Below are 22,500 nucleotides of genomic sequence, written 5' to 3' on the forward strand. Positions count from 1 at the left end.
GATTATGTCATTCACTTTAACATTTTTATTATCATCCATCTTTTTTTGTATGTCCAGAGAGGAGACAAAGAGGAAAGGATTCTCTGTAGTGGTGGACAGTCGAGATGGGTCCTGGTCTGAGATTGACCGTCTCATGGTTTGTCTGCAGGTAAGTGCGGCTATGTTAGTGGTCTAGTGGTATGACACTCGCTTTCGGATCGGAAGGTCCTGGGTTTGAGCCTCGCTCGCTCGCTCGGCACATAGTGGAGTCCTGGGAAAAAGTTCTTTACTCGCATTCTCTCACCGTACTCAGGTGTAAAAATGAGGACCTGGCCGTTAACAGCGTTTTCTCTGTCTGAATAAAACCCCCTGTAATATTGCCTAACAGGCGTCATGTCTCGTCCTACATGTTAAGTGTTGAAATTGGCTAGGGGGCCATTTGTATAGCGCTTTGAGTAAATTTAGTGGATATTGCTCTATATAAAAGCTCAATTTCGTTTTTAATTTTCGTTTTTCGAAATATTATATTTCTTTCTTCTTTAAAATTTACAATATCCAGGAAACCGTTGGACAATACCTGAAGCAAGTTCTGGTGGTCACCCACGACAATGACCATCGCCCAGAGATGCACCGACTTATTACTGAAAACGTATGTCATTGATTGATCTTCTGGTTACATATTTTTTTCTACTCTAAATAAATAAAGATCATCTAGCCTCCCTCTTTTAACTCTCTGAATCCTAGAGATTTTTGCTACTTTTAAAAATTGGAGAAAAAAAATGTATTAAAAATGAACATGTGCATAGGTAGTTTTATTCAACTATCATTGAGATGTAAAAACTAAAAACATTAGCTTTGATACTACGCCTATAATTTGTCTCATAAAAATGTAATAAATAGGCATGGGGTAAAAGTAACCCGGGTAAACAACGGATATAGTCGCTGTTAGGGTTGAGTGAGTTAACGTCCCGTAATCCTAAAAACAACAAAACTCCGGGTAATGACATCATACGTGTGGTCTGTGCTTCTTTATGGCAGCGAGTGTTGGAAGATTAACAAAGAATGGGAACGTAGAATAACTGCAGCCGAAATTTGGTTTTATAGACGCATTCTTAGAATCTCATGGAAAGATAAAATAAAAAACGAGGAGGTATTAAAAGAAATTGGAGTACGACCAAATTTGGTAAACACCATCAGAAAAAGACAGTTAAAAGTTATCGGACATATTTACAGAAAAAAACGGTATTGAAAAGATTGTACTTGCGGGTAAAGTTGCTGGGAACAAAAGAAGAGGGAGACAGAGGATAGATTACATTGACAATCTGAACAGATGGATTGGTGGAGGAGGAACAGGAATCGAGCTATTGAGAAGATCTGAGGACAGATATGGTTGGAGGGACATGATCGCCGATATCTCCAACAGGATGGCACTTGATGATGATGAATCCTAAAAAAAAGAATATTAAAGTAGTTATGCCATCTTTATGTAGCCTTTTCATTATTGTTACTCTGAAGTACTGGTCATATTCACACTTCCAAGGATTTAGGAACCAAAAGAGTGAAGGATTTGATGTTACTTTCCTTCCCTATGAGGCGTTTTTTTTTTTGTTTGTCTATTTGTTCTGCTTGTCCTTTTTAGATTTTCGCTTATTTGTTGTTTTTTCTTCTCTTGGTTTTATTTTCGTTTGTTTTTGTTTTTATTGCGGTTTGTTTTCATTAGTTAAATTTGTTTATGGATGGCTTTTTAACTCACTCAATCCTAGAGATTTTTGCTACTTTTCAAAATTGGAAAAAAATGTATTGAAAATGAGCATGTACATACATCGATAGTTTTAATCAACTACCATTAACATGTAAAAATTAAAAACATTAGCTTTGATACTACGCCTATAATTTGTCTCAGAAAAATGTAATAAATAGGCATGGGGAAAAGCAACCCGGGTAAACTACGGATATAGTCGCTGTTAGGGTTGAATGAGTTAACGGTTTTTCTTTACTGCTTTTTTTTTTCTATTCTCGTTCTAGCCACGCTATGTATTCCTCACTCAACTGACCCAATACATTGACCAAATGCAGCTGACCTATGAACTCGGGGGTCACTTGTTGTACAACCATGAAGGATGGCTGGAGATGCAACTGGTAGGAGGACTATGATGATGTCATGTATTATATTATGTGACCCAACGTCTCAAAACGGTATTATGTCGGGATGAACCAGATGCTACAAAGTCAAATAATAGTTAAACTCGTCAAAAATATAAAACGTTGGTATTTAGCACAGTAAAATATGATACTATTCCCTCTCCTCTCTAAAGCGTAATAAAACTCAACTTAAATCTGACATTTCTGGCTACACATTCCATTTTCAGCATCTTAATCATCCCGACTTAATACCGTTTTGAGACGAGGGGTCACATATTTAATGAGATAAGACCTTTGCTATATCAGTAATCAATAGAATTGTAGACAATACCGCCTTATTCTGTAAAAAAACACGTATTTAAAAATTTGGCCAGAAAACTCGTCCTTCTAATATCGATCGATTTAAACGACCATCATCTTGGCAAAAACTCTTAAACCTGGGACTTAGCGAAGTCTTCATTAAAGCCCCAGGTTTGAAAGTTTTTGCCAAGATGAGGGTCATTTAAATCGATCGATATTTGAAGGACAAGTTTTCTGGCCAAATTTTTAAATACATTTTTTCCAAAGTACGGCTGTATAGCTATTATTCTGATCTTTGAGCACGTTGAGTAAATATTGCGCTAAACGAATGCTGAATTTTAAGTTTAGAGTATAATGATACAATATCTATTTATCTTCCCTTAAGAGATGAAGTGAGTAGAAAAGTGACGAATGTGACGATTGTCCTAAAGGGTTAAGAAAATATTCGAATTATGGTTCAGATTGTTTGCTGTAATCTCCAAAACTTGAGAACAATGTTCAATTTACGGGCTATGAATTCTCTTTATCCCAACCACAGAGATATGAAGAATTCCTGAAAATAGCCCGATCTGTTGTGGAAGATTTGGACAATCAAGAAAAGGAGATGCACGATAGTTTTGGGGTCAAGGCCCAATCTGTCGGCCCCGCCGAAGAGGCCCCCGCAAGTCCCCTGGAGTCTCTACGTCGACACAACCACTTCCGGGAGGCGATCACGACAAGACCCTCTCAGCTCATCAACCAAGGTAAGGATTCTATCTGATTGTTATTGTTAGGGGCAGCGGCGTGGCTCAGCGGTACGGTCTTTGCTTCGTACCCGAAAGGTACCGAATTCGATCATATGTCGCTGCACTCGCTGTGTGGCCTTGAGCAAGTCACCTTGCCCTAGCTCAATTTGTGGCGCTGCACTGCGGCTCACGCCTGTGTTATTCCAGTGTTTTTGTTTATTCACCTTAACAACGCCACTATCACATTACCCCATTCGTCTGCAGTGTTTCATCCATCCTGTGTTTTGTTGATAAATGGGAAACCCAAAACGTCCATTCTTATGTTTTCGTATATATGTATATTAAATTGAAGCTTACATTCAATTTCACATTGTTATTTATGTATTCCTACAAGGGCAAGAACTCTTGTCTTCCTTGCAAGAGAATGATTACAGCGGTTACCGAGACAACCAGGGCGCCATTCCAACATTGGACAACCTTGAGACACAAAAACAGGTATACGTTTATATATATATATATATATATATATATATATATATATATATATATATATATATATATATATATATATATATATATATATATCTATATATATATATATATATATATATATATATATATATATATATATATATATAATATATATATATATATATAACTGGTTGTTTTTTTGTGTGACTATCCGTGGTGTTTATATTATAAGCACTCCGTTTACCTTACCTATTGCGTGCTTATTATTATGACTTTGATTTTGTTTTTGCTTTGATGGGTTTCATCGTTATTTTCAATTATTATTATCATCGTTATTTATCATCATCATCTTCATCATCATCATCATCATCATCATCATCATCATCATCATCATCATCGTCGTCGTCGTCGTCGTCATCATCATCATCATCATCATCATCATCATCATCTTCATCCATCACCACCATAGCAGCCACCACGACTGTTAGCACAAACACCACCTCCACCATCACCGCCATAATCCTATCATCACCACCACCACCACCAATACAACGGCAACAAGAGCAACAACAACAACAACAACAACACCACATCCACTATCACAAATCAACATCACTAGCACAAACCACCACAACTCCACTCCCACCACCTACGAAGTCACCACTAACACCATTACTACAACCATTACTACAACCACTACCACCACCACCAACAACTACTACAACAACACAATCACCACAACCGCTATCACAAATCAACATCACTAGCACCACCACCACAACTACACTCCCACCACCTACGAAGTCACCACTGCCATCATTACTACAACCATTACCACCACAACCACCACTACCTCCACCACCACCACCACCACCACCACCACTAACAACAACAACAATAACAGCACCAGCACCACTATTATTATTATTATTATTATTATTATTATTATTATTATTATTATTATTATTATTATTATTATTATTATTATTATTATTATTATTATTATTATTTTTATTATTATTATTTTATTTTGATTCTTCTTCTTCTTCTTCGTTCCCGTCACGTCACATGGTCAGTCCGGTCTTTGGAATGAAGCCCACAGTGGTCCTGAGGTCGTCCTCATTGCCGTACAGCTTCTTTGAGTATGGGGTTGGATCAGGCCAGAAGTTCCTTCTCAACTGGTTGTACCTTGGACATTCCATTAGGACATGATGTCCATTTTCATTTTCAAGTCCGCAGTCACATTGTCCAGAGGCACCTGCTCTGGACATCCTCCACATTTGTTCCTTTAACTGGTTGTGTTCAGTTCTCAGTCTGAAGATGATGACCTGTTCCTTTCTGTTGAGCACCTTGATTGGGTCATTCATGTTGTATTCTGGGTGCTTCTCTCTCCATCTCTGAGACTGGATAAATTTGGCCATTTTGTTAATTTCTCCTGTTGAGTACATTGGGGAGGGTTGCTGCATGCGACTGCCTGCCTTTGCCAGTTGGTCAGCGATCTGATTTCCAAGTATCCCACAGTGTCCTGGAATCCACTGCAGTACAATGTTGGTAAACTTGCTTAGCTTCATGAGGTGTTCCACCAAGGCGTCTATATCATCCGCAAAGGACATCATTATATCCTCCAGAATTTTCTTAGCATCTGTTAAAATCACTATGTGTCTTGGCTTTTCATTTTCTGAGAGGATTTGCTTAACAGCTTCATGGATTGCATCTGCCTCTGACTTGTAGATTGAAGTGCGAGTACCAGTCGGTTTGCTGATCTCCTTTTGTTGACCATTTGTGTACTCGATGTGCACTCCCAGGCCCCCGCACGTGTGTTCTTTATTGCATGAACCATCTGTATAGATTCTTGTCCATTTTTTTTCAGGGTAGTTTTGATCTATGCACTTCTGTACAGACTTCTTGATTTCTTCGCCGTGTTTTTGTTTTGTTGAAATGTCACCAACGGAAGTCTTGATTTTCAAGTGATTTTGCCGTTTCCAAATTGGTACTCTGATATTGGCTTTGCGTTTTTGGGTCATTAGTTCGTCAAGTTCGTGATCTTTTTCAATTTGCTTGGCTCTTTCAATAAAGTGTGATCTTTTCAGCCGCCTAGTTTTCTTTTGTTGCGCTCTAGCGTGAAGAGGCTGATCTGTCATTGTTTTCACGTCTGTGTATTGTTTCAAAATTTTTGATTCTCTTCTTTCTGATAGAGATGTAAGTCCTGTTATGGTTTCCATTGCATGAATCGGTGTCGATTTCATTCCTCCACTTATTATCCTCATGTCGCTGTTTTGCACTTTGTCCACTTTTTCCATTTGAGTTTTGGAGCAGTTTCCCCATGCAGATATCCCGTATTCTAGCGCTGGTCTCACATATCCTGTGTAAGTTTGTTTCAGTATATCGGAGCTATCTCCCCAAGTTGTTCCAGCTAGTTTTTTCAAGAGTTGTGTTCGCTTTACCCCAACTTTCTGACTGTTGCTGATTTGATTTTTCCATGTTAGTCTTGGGTCAAAATGGACTCCTAGGTATTTTGGTGCGTCGTCTTTTTCCAATTCATGGTCTTCAATACGTAGCTTTGCTTTTTCATCTTTTGGTGAGAGGCTAAATATTGTGAACTTTGTCTTCACTGCATTTATTTTCATCGCCCAGTTGTCAGTCCATTCTTTGATATTATCCAGTGTGATTTGCATCCTGTGTTTTGCCTTGATTAAGTTTTGGTCAGAGCTAATCAGAGCTAGGTCATCTGCGTACATCGACATTTTCACTCCTCGACATAGTGTTTCTCTTATATCATTTACATAGAGAAGAAATAGTGTAGGTGATAGTACTCCACCTTGTGGGACTCCATGTTTTAGTTTTGCTTCTCTACTTTTGTGACCTTGTGTTGTTACTCTTGCCTTTCTTGTTTTTAGGTAGTTTTGTATCCAGTTGAGCATGTTATGGGATACTTTTGATTTTTGTAGTTTATATACCAGACCTTTTTTCCACACTGTCGAATGCTTTTTCAAAGTCCGCCCATACCACAATTTTTTTCTTTCCATCCTGAAACGAGTCTTCTATTTCTTGGGATATGTAGGTTACTTGATTTTCAGTACTCCTGTGTCTTCTGAAACCAGCTTGTTCATTTATAAGCACATTATAGTTTTCAAGATACCACATCAGTCTGGAGTTGATAATTCTTTCTATCAGCTTGCACATGCAGCTTGTAAGACTTATAGGTCGGTAATTTGCGGCTTCATTTGCTTGTTTTCCTTCTTTCTTAATCGGGACAATAAAAGCCTTTTTCCATATATCTGGTATTTTACCAGTTTTCCAAGTGCTGTTGTAGAGTTGTAATAGCTTCTTTTTCGCTGTCTTTCCAAGATGGATAAGCATCTCATTTGTTACTTCGTCTGGGCCTGGCGATTTCTTTGTTTTTAATTTTAACACTTTGAGAGAGCTTTCTAGTTCTTCCATAGTTAGCTTCTTTGTCATTACTTCATCTATGGCTTCCTTAAGTTCCTTTTTTTGTTTTCTGCATTCTTTTCTAACTCTTTTCTTCAGTTCTTTTTCTATTGTGTTGTCACTAATTTTTTTGAACTGCTCCATGAATAGGTCTGCAGCTTGTTGTGGACTGACAAGTTCTCCTTCTTTTTCCAAAGCGGTTCGGTTCTCTATTTAGGGCTTTTGTAAGTTTCCAAAGTTTATTTCCATCTTTTTCGAAGTTAAGGCTATGCGTTTTTTCTTTCCATGCCATTTTGGATGTCGTTGCCATTTCTTTTTTAAAGGTAGTTCTGCCTCTTTATATGCTGCAATATTGTCATCACAGGGGTCTGCTTCAGCCTTTTCTCTTGTTTCCGATACTTCATTACTTAACTGATTAAGATCGTCTGTCCAGAATGGTATATAATTTTTTCTTGCCCCCCTTAGGATACTTTCTTTTGCTGCTTTTAGGATGGCCTTTGTCAGTTCTTTTGCACTTTTTATTTTGATTAATCATCACCACAATAATAATTAACACTCCCTACTACTACCATCACCACCACCACCACCATCATCACCACTACCATCAATATTGTACCTCTATCCATCAGTCGTCCATGCTCGCTCCATCCATCCACAGGTCAAACGAATCCTCCAGTATCTCTCCAATCGAATAGACAAACTCCAGACTTTCCTCGAGGACAGGGACAGATCCTTCAACTGTAACCAGCAATACGAGGATTGGAAGGGAGAAGTCAAAGTTGTACGTCTTTCATTTCAACGTCTTCGTTCCTCCTCTAACAAAAATGAGCATTCTATATACATAGTGATAATAATAATAATAATAATAATAATGATGATGATGATGATGATCATGATGATGATGATGATGATGATGATGATGATGATGATGATGATGATGATAATTGCACCATTAACAATAGGTCTGATAATGGCACTAGTAGTAATAATTCAAAACAATGATGATGATGATGATAATGATGATGATGATGATGATGATGATGATGATGATGATGATGACCAAGATGATGATAATGATGATGATGATGATGATGATGATGATGATGATGATGATGATGATGATGATGACGAAGACGACGACGACGATGATGATGATGATGATGATGATGATGATGATGATGATGATGATGATGATGATGATGATGATGATGATGATGATGACGAAGACGACGACGACGATGATGATGATGATGATGATGACGAAAATGACGACGATGATGACATTGTTACACGTTTAGACGACGACGACGATGATGATGATGATGATGATGATGATGATGATGATGATGATGATGATGATGATGATGATGATGATGATGATGATGATGATGAAGATGATGATGATGATGAAAATGACGACGATGATAACATTGTTACACGTATAGATTACGTGTCGCCTCCAAACTGAGAACCGGTCCACTTTAATCCTTGTCTATAATAATATCTATCTTCCCCAGGTCATCAACTGGGTTCTGGGTCCCGGGGAGAAGCTTCTGTCCTCCCAGGCGGATATTGGGGACTCTTGTGAAGCAGCTGAGGAGTTGAGGAAGAGGCACGAGGAACTCGAGATCAAATGCACCGTGAGTGAACATTTTGATGGATTTTTTGAGTGAACATTTTATGTATCTTTTGAGTGAACATTTTATGTATCTTTTGAGTGAACATTTTATGTATCTTTTGAGTAAACATTTTATGTATCTTTTGAGTGAACATTTTGATGGATCTTTTGAGTGAACATTTTGATGTATCTTTTGAGTGAACATTTTGATGGATCTTTTGAGTGAACATTTTGATGTATCTTTTGAGTGAACATTTTATGGATCTTTTGAGTGAACATTTTGATGGATCTTTTGAGTGAACATTTTGATGTATCTTTTGAGTGAACATTTTGATGGATCTTTTGAGTGAACATTTTTGTGTATCTTTTGAGTGAACATTTTGATGTATCTTTTAAGTGAACATTTTTGTGAATCTTTTGAGTGAACATTTTTATGTATCTTTTCTGGAATGAGAATGAATAACAATGGGAAATTGAATGTAAGCTTCAATTAATTTACAAAAAAAAACCCCAGATAAAATGGACGTTTGCATGTTTCCCCTTTTCAACAAAACAGGATGAATGAAACACTACAGATGAATGAGATAATGTGGTAGTGGCGTTGTTAAGATTATTTTAACAGCGCCACTACCACATTATCTCATTCATCTGTAGTGTTTCATTCATCCCGTTTTGTTGATAAAAGGAAACCCGAAACGTCCACCGCCACTATCAACAACAACAACAACAACAACAACAACACCAGCACCACAACCGCTATCACTAATCAACATAACCACCATCACCACAATCGTTAGCACCATTACCACAACCAGCACAACGACCACAACAACAACATTCCCATTGCTAAAGCAACCACCACACCTTTTTTGCATATAAAAATAAATAAAGTCACTCACGTATTTTTTGCCGAAACAATCGTTTCTATATCATCCATTTCACCAATCATTCATGCCGACTGTGAAATGAAGGACATAGAAACGATTGTTTCGGCCAAAAAATACGTGAAGGAATTGATCAATTTTCATATGCAAAAACAGATCAAATGGACGTTTTGGGTTTCCCTTTATCAACAAAACAGGATGAATGAAACACTACAGAAGGAATATATATATATATATATATATATATATATATATATATATATATATATATATATATATATATATATATATATATATATATATAAACCCACACAAATCATGACATCAACCCTCAAAAACGAACTATTTTTCCGTCCACCCAGGACACATATGGACACTATGCCGAATTACGACACACGGCCGAGGAGATTCTCGATGGGGGCCTCACAGCCGCCCAGGACTTGAAGGCCGAGCGAGATTACATGGACACCGTATGCCGTAGTCTGGCTAGCAGGTTGGAGAGGAGGCGAACGCTACTCATTACGTCACTCCGATTCCATCGATATGCACAAGACGTAAGTATAAAGATAGTTCGAAGATGACGTCACTCGTGTCTTTGCTATTGTTTTTTGCCATCCGCGTTTATGAGTAATGCTCACTGAACTGTATTAACCTGACTATAAACGTTCATGGTTACACAGAGTTTTGTGTGTTGGACCGTTATACTTCCGGATGGCAATGTTATAACCTTCTGAGCCAAGCGCATACTATCTAGAGAGTTGCCAACTAGAAATTTTAAAAAAGTTCGTAATATCCAAAGGAAGAAAAGAAAAAAGTCACTTTAGAATTAAATAAATGTTGCCTTCACCATGATCAAAAAATGCTGTTAAGTCCTAAATATAGGTACTAAGGGAATAAAATGTCCCTTTTCAACAAGATTTATTGAATCAAAGAGGGAAAAATGCAGTTCTGTAGTTATATTTATATCGTGCAATAACACATACTCGCACGCTCGTTGAGTTACTGGGCACGATAAAAATAACTCGTTTAATAAATACAAAGAGATGAAGGAATCGTATTACATTTCTCGTACATGACCTAGATATTATTGTGCACCGGGATATACTATAAATCGTTTATATTGATAATTTGTCCATTTGTATTCGATACCCCCACAGTTTTCGTTGTGCACTGCGTGGCATTTTCCCCTCTGAGTGGTATTTCAGTGCTAGGTCAACCTGACCCCATTAGTGGGGTCAGCCCATGGGTGGAACAGGTAGCGGTCAGTAGGAATCTGTGATGCCGCTGATGGTAATTAATTGTTGCAATATTTTATGGTATTGCTCAGTTGCTAACACAAATATGAAAATTGTTCCCTCACCACAAGCAAAGCAAAGGTTTCTTTCATCATATGCCATGGTTGATAATAATTTATCCTCTTAAGGCTGCTCATAAGAGAGGTGTCAATTTAGTGGTTTTTGAGCTATCAATGAAATTAATTTGTTGTAATTTGCATATCAATAATTTAATTCCCAGCGGCAGAAAATGATTGAAACAAGCATCATTATAAAGTAAAAATGATGATCTTGACACATGCCAAGTTTTGTTGTCCGGGCAGTAAAACCTTAAAAGATATGAATTTTTTATTGTAAATTTCTTATTTGGCATGACTTGGTGAGATCCTTATTTTCTCTCCCATAGTACTCCATGCCATGAATTATGTCCAAATATCAGTTTAGGAATAAAATATAAACCATTAGACGAAAATAATATTAATATTATTTTTTAAGCATTTAACTGATTTAAATATTATGAGTTTTGGGCACATTTGAAAGTCAACTTTTTAATGGCTTGATAACTTTTTTCTATACTTAAATCCCTTACGATTCAAGTCAAAATTATATTTTTTTTATGACTGTTAGACATTATAGTTTGAAGATGTATACGGTACTGCTTTTGTGTGGTTGTCTCAGGGAATGCCGACTTTATAGTGTCATATAGGTGTCAATGTTTAGGGTATTCTTGCATGTTGAATAAGTAATATAATGTAAGTTCAAGTTCTCCTTTTATGCACAAGTGAATGTGTTAACTTTTTATAGACTGAAGCGTCCAGATATATATGGCAGTGATTTCCCAAAAATTAAATGATCTTGCTGTGGTATGCCTGTGGTGTTATACTGATTTGACTCTGGTTGTTATTCAATTGTTTTATCTCTAAATTTGACTGACTGGAGTTCATTGGTATATCAGATGACTTTATAAGACAATGACTAAATGTGTATTCTTGGAGGAAAGGAGATGATTCTATATAAACTATATGGACAGTGTGTTCGTTTTGAATGTAGTTGGTCAATAAGGAGAAAAAGGTTACTACTTGGAATAAACTATATGCCCTCATACTTTTGAATCCTCTTTTGTCCACATACTATGTCCGTCTGTTTGAGCAAATCATTTAATTTAACAGTACCAGTGCTTAGTGTTAGTTGTAATTGATGATTGATACTGCAATATTTGTAGCATGTCCAGTAACCTTGTTGGGTGATTGATTTTTTCTTGTAAAGAATCATACTTTATAGGCAGATTGATAGTAAATTGAGATATTGACATCATACACAATATTAGTTTTTAGTCTTTACTGGTCAATAAAATATTATCTTTATGAGTTATTTTACCACAATCATATCAATTTACTGTTATGATCAACACAACTGTTTGAGAGGAACGGAATTGGTAAAAACAATATACAGAACTTACAAAACCATGAATAAATCAAGAAAATCAACTGCCAATATGATAATATTGCACAGGAACATAGATGCATATATGTACTTTTGATATTTATTAAAATTCTTGAGATACTGCCGCTGAGTTTTGAATAACAAATTTTTTATTTAAGTGCACCATAATTTACAAGCACTTAAAATTAGATCAACAATTTGTGATATTCAAAGAAAACTATTAACCACAAGAATGTCAAATTTTCACTGATGTTTAGAAAGACAACTGATTTTTCAAATCAAAATAATGAAGTGAAAGAGTCTGTTATTGTTTTCCCGCTATACAGACATATTATAAGACCATAAATATCCATAATTGCCCCCATTGGACACGGCACTGCTTGATACCAGTTGAACTCCAATGACCTCATGCAGGTAGCGAGCAGGGAGTTCCAACTGAAAAAGCGCTGATTCGACGCAGTGTGTTTCTGGATCAGCTACTCGAGTTGCTGTGTAGTGACATTGCCGGGATTCCAATAGACTATAAATGGTTTATATGAATCATCATCATCATTGCCTTTTTCACCCTGGGTCAGGGTATAGGCCACAGACAAACAGTTTCCATCCTTCTCTATCCCGAGCTAACTTTTTTTTATCTCATTCCAGGTCTTACCACTTCTCTGTATATGAATAATATGTCTTTTATATTCGATACCCCCACAGTTTTCATTGTGTCTGGATCAGCTACTCGAGTTACTCTGTAGCGACATTACCGGGATTCCCATAGACTATAAATAGTTTCCCTTGAGTTACTGTGTAGCGACATTGCCGCTGAGACCGTGGAGGAGGTTGAGAAAGCCTGTGAAACGGGATTCCCATATACTATAAATAGTTTATGTTAATAATATTATGTCTTTTGTATTCGATACCCCCACAGTTTTCGTTGTGTCTGGATCAGCTACTTGAGTTACTGTGTAGTGACATTGCCGGGACTCCTATATACTATAAATAGTTTATATTGATAATATCAGGGGCGTGGCGATATTGGTTGATTAGGTGCTTGGAACCAAAATCATCTTTTTAAAATGGTTTACAGCTTTTTAAAATAATAAAACTGAGAAATAGTATTACAGCCTCTTACTTATTTAAGTAGGTCTTTTCTTTATTTTTTTTTTCTTTTTTTTGTATTTACACATATAGCATGTTTTAAGTCATTTTCTTCTGATTCTGGCACCACCTTATACTGTAAGCATGCCACGCCACTGGATAATTTGTCTTTTGTATTCGATACCCCCACAGTTTTCATTGTGTCTGGATCAGCTACTCGAGTTACTGTGTAGTGACATTGCCGCTGAGACCGTGGAAGAGGTTGAAAAAGCCTGTGAAACGGGGATTCCCATAGACTATAAATGGTTTCCCTCGAGTTACTGTGTAGTGACATTGCCGCTGAGACCGTGGAAGAGGTTGAAAAAGCCTGTGAAACGGGGATTCCCATAGACTATAAATAGTTTATATTAATAATATGTCCATTTATATTCGATACCCCCACAGTTTTCACTGTGTCTGGATCAGCTACTCGAGTTATTGTGTAGCGACATTGCCGGGATTCCCATATACTATAAATAGTTTATATTGATAATACCAGGGGCGTGGCGATATTGGTTGATTTGGTGCTTGGCACCAAAATCATCTTTTTAAAATGGTTTACAGCATTTTAAAATAATGAAACTGAGAAATAGTATTACACAGCCTCTTACATATTTAAGTAAGTCTTTTCTTTATTTTTTTCTTTTCTTTTGTATTTACAAATATGGCATGTTTTGGCATTTTCTTCTGATTCTGGCACCACCTTATACTGTAAGCATGCCACGCCACTGGATAATATGTCTTTTGTATTCGATACCCCCACAGTTTTCACTGTGTCTGGATCAGCTACTTGAGTTACTGTGTAGTGACATTGCCGGGACTCCTATATACTATAAATAGGTTATATTGATAATTCAGGGGCGTGGCGATATTGGTTGATTAGGTGCTTGGAACCAAAATCATCTTTTTAAAATGGTTTACAGCTTTTTAAAATAATAAAACTGAGAAATAGTATTACAGCCTCTTACTTATTTAAGTAGGTCTTTTCTTTATTTTTTTTTCTTTTCTTTTGTATTTACAAATATAACATGTTTTAAGTCATTTTCTTCTGATTCTGGCACCACCTTATACTGTAAGCATGCCACGCCACTGGATAATATGTCTTTTATATTCGATACCCCACAGTTTTCGTTGTGTCTGGATCAGCTACTCGAGTTACTGTGTAGTGACATTGCCGCTGAGACCGTGGAGGAGGTTGAGAAAGCCATGGGAACTCTCCAGGAAAAGTCTGACGCTTGTGGTAAGAACTCACTCGATCATCTCCATCTCCAATACTTTTGTGTGCTATTCGGACGGACTTACTCTGGATGGAAAAAAAACCCCAAACAAACCATATTATTGTAAAATTTGGCCAGAAAACTCGTCCTTCAAATATCGATCGATTTAAATGACCCTCATAAAATAATTAAAAAATACAACCTCTCTCTTATCCAATTATACCCCTAGACGATATAACCGAGGACCGTCTCAATGACGGCAGGAATTCATCCATCTATTTTTCTCTCTCTCTCTCTCTCTCTCTCTCTCTCTCTCTTTAACATTATCTAATTCTATCCAAGACGAAATATCCAAGTACAGTCTGAATGACGGCCTCTATGATCATTTATTTATATACATCTCTCTCTCTCTCTCCTCGCTCTCTCTCTCTCTGTCTGTCTCTCTGTCTCTCTTCTCTTCTCTCTCTCTCTCTCTCTCTCTCTCTCTCTTTTTTTTTTTTTTAATTATCCAATTATGCCCCTAGACGATATAACCGAATACAGTCTCAATGACGTCCAGAATTCATCCATTTTCTTTCTCTAACATTACCCAATTCCTTCCTAGACGATTTATCCGGGTCCCGTCTTAATGACGGCCAGAGCTTATAATCATGTATTCATTCATTCTCTCTCTCTCCCCCCCCCCTCTCTCTCTCTCTCTCTCTCTCTCTCTCTCTCTCTCTCTCTCTCTCTCTCTCTCTCTCCCGTTCTCTTCAACATTATCCATTTCTACCCCAGACGATATAACCGAGTACAGTCTTAATGATTATTCATCCCTTCTCTCTCTCTCTCTTCAACATTATCCATTTCTACCCTAGACGATATAGCCGAGTACAGTCTGAATGACGGCCAGAGCCTGCTTGACGAAATGTCGATGCCCGTGAAGAACGCTTTCGGCAAGGACATCAGCCCAGACTACACCTCTCAGATCGAATACATCAACAAAAAGCTGGAAGAACTTCAGGAGAGGAAGATGAGATGCGACGAGCTGGCGGACGTCAGGAAGCTCAAGCTCCAACAGCTTCTACAGCTACGGACTTGTGAAAGAGACACAGACCAGGTAAAAACACAATTACTTTAAAAACATTCTCAGACAGACCCTGAAACTATTATAGATGGAACATAATTGACGTCACTCATCTCTTTGTTTATTGTTTTGAATGAACAATTTTACTTATTAATCTCACCAATAAATTCTATCAAATCAGACTATATAAACGTTTAAGGTTACACATAGGTTTTCAGTGTTGCTAACTTGTATACAGCTGGCGGCTGTTGTGAGTATTTTACCTAAACCGTTTTGATTCATTAGCCGCAATAAATATGAATGAAGCCAGGTCGACGTGCACGTATTTGCAGGCCTGATAACTCAATTCCTTATGGGCTCACTTTTGTAAAGAAATCTCCAAAAAAAAATTTTTTAAATGACGCATTATATTGTCCTTCACAACTAACAATGCTAAACAAGGCCCGGCCCATAAGTGGATTCGGGTGTTAGACCTGCATAACAAGATATGTTCATCTCGAGTCAGGTGCTTGAAATTTGATTTGTAAAAGAGAGAATTGATTTAATAAACTGAATATTGATTGAAATCCCAGAAACACGTCATTTCATTTAACCCTTTCCTTACCAGCAGGCATTTTCAGAATTTCCCCCAAAAACTTCACACCCACCCACAACAAAAAACAGACATTTCTTACTCTAACAGAAAAGCAACAAGTACATTCAATACATAGTATTGTTCGACAATACGAGATCTATTACAGAATGTCAAGTTATTTTTATAGCTGTAGCAAAAAGAAATGAAATCTGGATGAGAAAAGTGACGGATGCATCGTAACAAATGTGACCATTTTCCAGTAGGTGGTTAGGAGAAAGGGTTAAGGTATCAATTTTATGCTGATTTTTTTAATTGATCTATTTATTGATTGGTTGATCGATTTCTTTATTTATTTATCTATCTATCTATCTATCTATCTATCTATCTATCTATCTATCTATCTATCTACTATCTATCTATCTATCTATCTATCTATCTATCTATCTATCTATCTATCTATCTATCTATCTATCTATCTATCTATCTATCTATCTATCTATCTATCTATCTATCTATCTATCTATCTATCTATCTATCTATCTATCTATCTATCTATCTATCTATCTATCTATCTATCTATCTATTCTATCTATCTATCTATCTATCTATCTATCTATCTATCTATCTATCTATCTATCTATCTATCTATCTATCTATCTATCTATCTATCTATCTATCTATCTATCTATCTATCTATCTTATCTATCTATCTATCTATCTATCTATCTATCTATCTATCTATCTATCTATCTATCTATCTATCTATCTATCTATCCATCCATCCACCATCCATCCATACAATCCATCCATCCATCCATCCATCCATCCATCCATCCATCCATCCATCCATCCATCCATCTATCTATCTATCTATCTATCTATCTATCTATCTATCTATCTATCTATCTATCTATCTATCTATCTATCTATCTATCTATCTATCTATCTATCTATCTTATCCATCCATCCACCATCCATCCATACAATCCATCCATCCATCCATCCATCCATCCATCCATCCATCCATCCATCTATCTATCTATCTATCTATCTATCTATCTATCTATCTATCTATCTATCTATCTATCTATCTATCTATCTATCTATCTATCTATCTATCTATCTGTCTATCTATCTGTCTATCTATCTATCTATCTATCTATCTATCTATCTATCTATCTATCTATCTATCTATCTATTTATCAATTTGTTTATTTATTTATTCCAACCAGGCCATCAATTGGATCACCGAGCTCTGTGACGTCATGGTGGCGTCCCACAACGAAATGGGTCAAAGTTCAGAGGAAGCGGAAACGTTGCACGAAGAGCACCGGAAATTCGAAGCAACTGCCATGGTAAGATGTGTTGGTTGACCCTTACGTTTGGAATCATTGGTGTTTCCCATGAACTTTTCTTTCTTTCTTTCTTTTTGTTTCTATCATGGGGTAAAAGTAACCCGGGTAAACTACGGATTTAGTCGGTGTTAGGGTTGAGTGGGTTAATAAATTAAAGGCAATGCCTGCTGCCAAGTCACAAGCTTGTATATTATACCATTTATGCCTACATTATAATAACTGGACGCTTATACTTTATATATGTGACCCCTCGTCTCAAAATGGTATTAAGTCGGGATGATTAAGATGCTGAAAATGGATTTTGTAGCCAGAAATATCAGACTTAAGTTGACTTTTATTATGCTTTATCGAGGAGAAGGAATACCATATTTTACTGTGCTAAATACCAAAGTTTTATATTTTTGACTAGTTTAACTATAATTTGACTTTGTAGCACCTGGTCCATCCCAACATAATACCGTTTTGAGACGTTGGGTCAAACATGTGTGTCTCATTTATCTTCAGGGTACTTACGAATACGGGAAGCAACTGCTCCAAGCTGCCCTGGTGCTTCGTCGATCCCTACGCTACGAGATCGAGCCCAACAATGAACAGTCCAGGCGATTGGACGAAGCCTGGAAGAGGTTCTCGACCGGAACTAGCGAACGAGCCAATCGACTGACGGTGGCCGCCATGTTTTTGAATGAGTCCGACATGGTAAGGAATTCATCAAATTTCGGGGTTTAAACCCTCTCCTTACACCAGCCATGGGAAAATCGTCACATTCGTTACGATGCAGCCAACAATGTTCTTATTCTGATTTCATTTTGTTATTGTTATAGCTTTAAAAACTTGACACTGTGTTGCAGATCTCATTTTTCTGAACAAAATATAAAATATACTCGTTGCTAATCTGTTTGAAAAATATATTTTTGTGTTGGGGGAGTATGAAGTTTTGGGGTAAAATTCTGAAACTACATCAGCCATTTTCAGAATTGTCCCCCAAAACTTCACACTAACTCGAACAGAAAAACAGACATTTCTAACTCAAACAGAAAAGCAACAAGCACATTCTATAAATAGTTCGACGATGACGTCAATCAGGTCTTTGTTATTGTTTTTTGCCATCCGCGTTTATGAGTAATGCTCACAGAACTGTATTAACCTGACTATAAACGTTCATGTTTACACACAGTTTTGTGTGTTGGTCGTTATACTTCCGGATGGCAATGTTATGAGCTTCTTAGCCAAGCGCATACTATCTATACATAATATTGTTGGACAATATGAGCTCTATTAGAGAATGTCAAGTTTTTATAGCGATAGCAAAAAGAAATGAAATCTGGATGAGAAAAGTGACGGTTGCATCGTAACAAATGTGACGATTTTCCAGAAGGTGGTAAGGAGAGGGTTAGATTTTAAAAAATTCAATCTTTAAAACCGACGTCGTGCACTTATTTTCAGGTCTGATAGCCCAAATTGTTAAGGGGCTGGCCCATTGTTGTAATGGAAATACCCTCAAACTAACGCTAAATATTTTCAATTACAACACTGTTAAATTAAGTCCATTATTACGTTCAGTTATCAGTCCTGAAAATATATGTACGTAGTTTAAAACCGACGTGCATTTATTTGTAGATCTGATAACCCAATTCCTTATGGGGCTCATTGTTGTAATGGAAAATCTCAAAAAATTGACGCAAAAGATAGTCCATTAATTACAAAAATGTTAAAACAAGTCCATTTCTGCGTTCGATTAACAGCCCTGCTAATATGTGCAAGTTGTTTGAGTCCGATGAACTACTCATGATATTCTCGTGTCATGCAATAGGGAATGGAATTAGCGGAAGAGTAGCGTCCCTTGATTGGACGTCACCCTTAGTCTGTGACGTCACCGGCGGAAAAGTTATTAGAAGAGAGAACGTCAGGTTGGTTGTGCGCTCTCGTCCTCGCTTCCGGTGAAAGCGGCTTGAGACACTTCAAAACCAAATTGACGTTCTCTCTGTGACGTCCAATCAAGGGACGCTACTCTTCCGCTAATCTCATTCCCTATAATATCATCTTTACTCAACTCACTGAATACTTTTGACGCAATATTTTGTCCATAAGAGTTATTGCATTTATATTTTGTTTAATCCCAATTTTAAAAAAATAAATTCAGCTATTATATAGCACTAAACGTGCTCAAAGCGCTTTACAACGGGTCCGTGGCCAACAGCAACATTTAACATGTAAGGACGGGACAGGACACGCCTCTTAGGCGATATTACAATTTTTCGGACAGAGACAACGGTGTTAACGGCCAGGTACTCATTTTACACCTAAGTACGGTGAGATAATGTGAGTAAAGAGCCAATACAGTCTATAGCTTCTCGCAGTCTAGTTGTTAATATATTTGTGACCCCTCGTCTCAAAACGGTATGAAGTCGGGATGATTAAGATGCTGAAAACAGAATTTGTAGCCAGAAATATCAGACTTAAGTTGAGTTTATGATGCTGTATAGTGGAGTATGAATATCATATTTTACTGTGTTAAATACCGAAGTTTTATATTCTTGACCAGTTTATAATTTGACTTTGTAGCACCTGATCCATCCCGACATAATACCGTTTTGAGACGTTGGGTCACATTTGTTTTGTAAAATGACAATCTTGATAGTAATCAAAAGTGTGATGTCAAAAAACCTGGTTCCTATTTCATTGGAAGTATAAAACCAGTCTTCCTGAGGACTGAATACATAATATATTGTGTAATTGATCTTCTGGTTTCAGAGTGATGGCATCTATAATTTTCTAGTTTTAAATCTACGCTGGTCGTCAAATAAAATCATCCATCCTCACTCTTTTCTAAAATAATTATCTAGATAAATGTTGCTGCTCGAAGCTCGGAAAAATAAATAACAATGTGAAATTGAATGTAAGCTTCAATTTAATGTACGAAAACAGATTAAATGGACGTTTCGGGTTTCCCCTTTATCAACAAAACAGGATGGATGAAACACTACAGACGAATGAGATAATGTGGTAGTGGCGTTCTGAAGCTTACATTCAATTTCACATTGTTATTTAAATTCAGAAAAGTGAGTGGAGCAGGCACTTATGTTGGTAACAACAAGATATGAAGTGAGTAGAAAAGTGCCAGAAGACAATAGAGAATAAAAAAAATTTTCGCGGCGGTGGTGGGGTTTGAACCTGCGACCTTATTGGTACGACAACTCCGCCTGGCAGGTGAGAGCGTGGCTCTACCGTGTGAGCTATCCACGAACACAAAAATATTCGTTTCAAACCCAAAGTCATTTCTAGATCCCTCTCTCACCCACTTCTTGAGATCGCCGATTCGTTCACCACCATCGCGAAGTAATTTTGACCAGCAGTTAAGCTTAATAGCCAATATTCTCATCACAAACATATAACATAGAAACGATTGAGACATTGAGTATGCTCCGGTGTATGGGGTGAATTTTTAATTCAGAAAAGTGAGTGGAGCAGGCACTTATGTTGGTAACAACAAGATATGAAGTGAGTAGAAAAGTGCCAGAAGACAATAGAGAAAAAAATTTTTTTTATTCTCTATTGTCTTCTGGCACTTTTCTACTCACTTCATATCTTATTGTTATTTAAAATATTTTTTCCACCTCATGATTCAACAATGTAGCTTATTCATTGTCAGTCCTCCTGATTAGTAGCTACATGCACACTTCCAATGAGATGTTTGGAACCGGAAGAGCATAAGATATGACGTCACAACTTCTCTGTCGTATTAAGAACGATTTATTTCTCCATCTTCACAGCTGTTGGGTTCCATGGAGAGTTTCATAAGTACATGCGCCCAGGCTCTGGCAGGGGAGAGAAGCGTAACGGAGGCTGTGCGAACTCTGTCCTTACCCAAACACCAAATGGGGAAAGACTTCGACAACACGACACAGATGGGGCAGGCCCTACTGGAACGGTTGGCCATGCCCCTCATACTGATCGAAGAGTAAGTCTTAACATAACAGACCATAACATACCATAACATACCACAACATACCATAACATAACATACCATAACATAACATACCATAACATAACATACCATAACATAACATACCATAACATAACATACCATAACATAACATACCATAACATAACATAGATGGGACAGGCCCTACTATAACGTCTGGCCATGCCCATCATTCTCATTGAAGAGTAAGTGTTAACATAACATACCATAACATAATATACCATAACATAACATACCATAACATAACATACCATAACATGACATACCATAACATAACATACCATAACATAACACAGATGGGGCAGGCCCTGCTGGAACGGTTGGCCATGCCCCTCATACTGATCGAAGAGTAAGTCTTAACATAACATACCATAACATAACATACCATAACATACCATGCCTGAAAAAAACTTACCCGGTTAACATTTAATGTTAACTTTATTATTATTATTTTATTATTATTATTATTATTATTATTATTATTATTATTATTATTATTATTATTATTATTATTATCATTATTATCATTTCATGACAGCAATGAGAAAAGGCTGAGCATCGACGAAGAAGGAGCATCGGAAACTGTGAGTGGTCGGCTACGAAAGCTAGATCGGAAAATGGCCGAGGCGGATCAATTCTGGGACGAACTCCAGAAGGTAGAGTCAGACCCGAACTACCAGCCAGCTCCCATCAGGGAGTTCGTCAGAGCTCCTTCAGAGAGGAAACGGGAACGGGCCAGCATGAAGAAACCGAAACCGAAGCCGAAATTGTCTCCCGAAGCAGAAGAGCGGAAGCGGAGGAGCGACCCTTTTGGTATAGCCAGTCGTAGGAGGTTGAAGTCTGAGAATGAGGGATATTCTATTGAAGCCCCGAAGAGGAGACAGCAGTCCTATGATGGGTAAGTAAGATGATTTAT

At 37.2% G+C, this 22,500-nt stretch overlaps 2 protein-coding genes across 3 annotated transcripts in view; both read left to right on the plus strand.

Moving 5' to 3' along the window:
* LOC144958991 (uncharacterized) overlaps nt 1-10,362 on the plus strand; it is a 71,191-nt gene extending 60,829 nt beyond the window's left edge. For both annotated transcript variants that reach the window (XM_078891305.1, XM_078891304.1), the window contains exons 5-12: nt 58-148; nt 539-628; nt 2,005-2,118; nt 2,960-3,164; nt 3,541-3,641; nt 7,705-7,827; nt 8,564-8,686; nt 9,911-10,362. In XM_078891305.1, coding sequence (XP_078747431.1) covers nt 58-148; nt 539-628; nt 2,005-2,118; nt 2,960-3,164; nt 3,541-3,641; nt 7,705-7,827; nt 8,564-8,686; nt 9,911-10,129 — 1,066 coding nt within the window. In that variant the 3' untranslated portion in view covers nt 10,130-10,362. The remainder of the gene's footprint in view (nt 1-57; nt 149-538; nt 629-2,004; nt 2,119-2,959; nt 3,165-3,540; nt 3,642-7,704; nt 7,828-8,563; nt 8,687-9,910) is intronic.
* Nucleotides 10,363-15,469: 5,107 nt separating this feature from the next.
* LOC144958989 (uncharacterized) overlaps nt 15,470-22,500 on the plus strand; it is a 589,046-nt gene continuing 582,015 nt past the window's right edge. The window contains exons 1-5 of the mRNA XM_078891292.1: nt 15,470-15,706; nt 17,480-17,602; nt 18,107-18,298; nt 21,373-21,560; nt 22,123-22,482. Of these exons, the coding sequence (XP_078747418.1) occupies nt 15,515-15,706; nt 17,480-17,602; nt 18,107-18,298; nt 21,373-21,560; nt 22,123-22,482 (1,055 nt within the window). The 5' untranslated portion in view covers nt 15,470-15,514. The remainder of the gene's footprint in view (nt 15,707-17,479; nt 17,603-18,106; nt 18,299-21,372; nt 21,561-22,122; nt 22,483-22,500) is intronic.

Source organism: Berghia stephanieae, chromosome 13, assembly GCF_034508935.2.
Source record: "Berghia stephanieae isolate SIO BIC M18660-M18661 chromosome 13, UCSD_Bste_1.3, whole genome shotgun sequence".
NCBI lineage: Eukaryota > Metazoa > Mollusca > Gastropoda > Nudibranchia > Aeolidiidae > Berghia > Berghia stephanieae.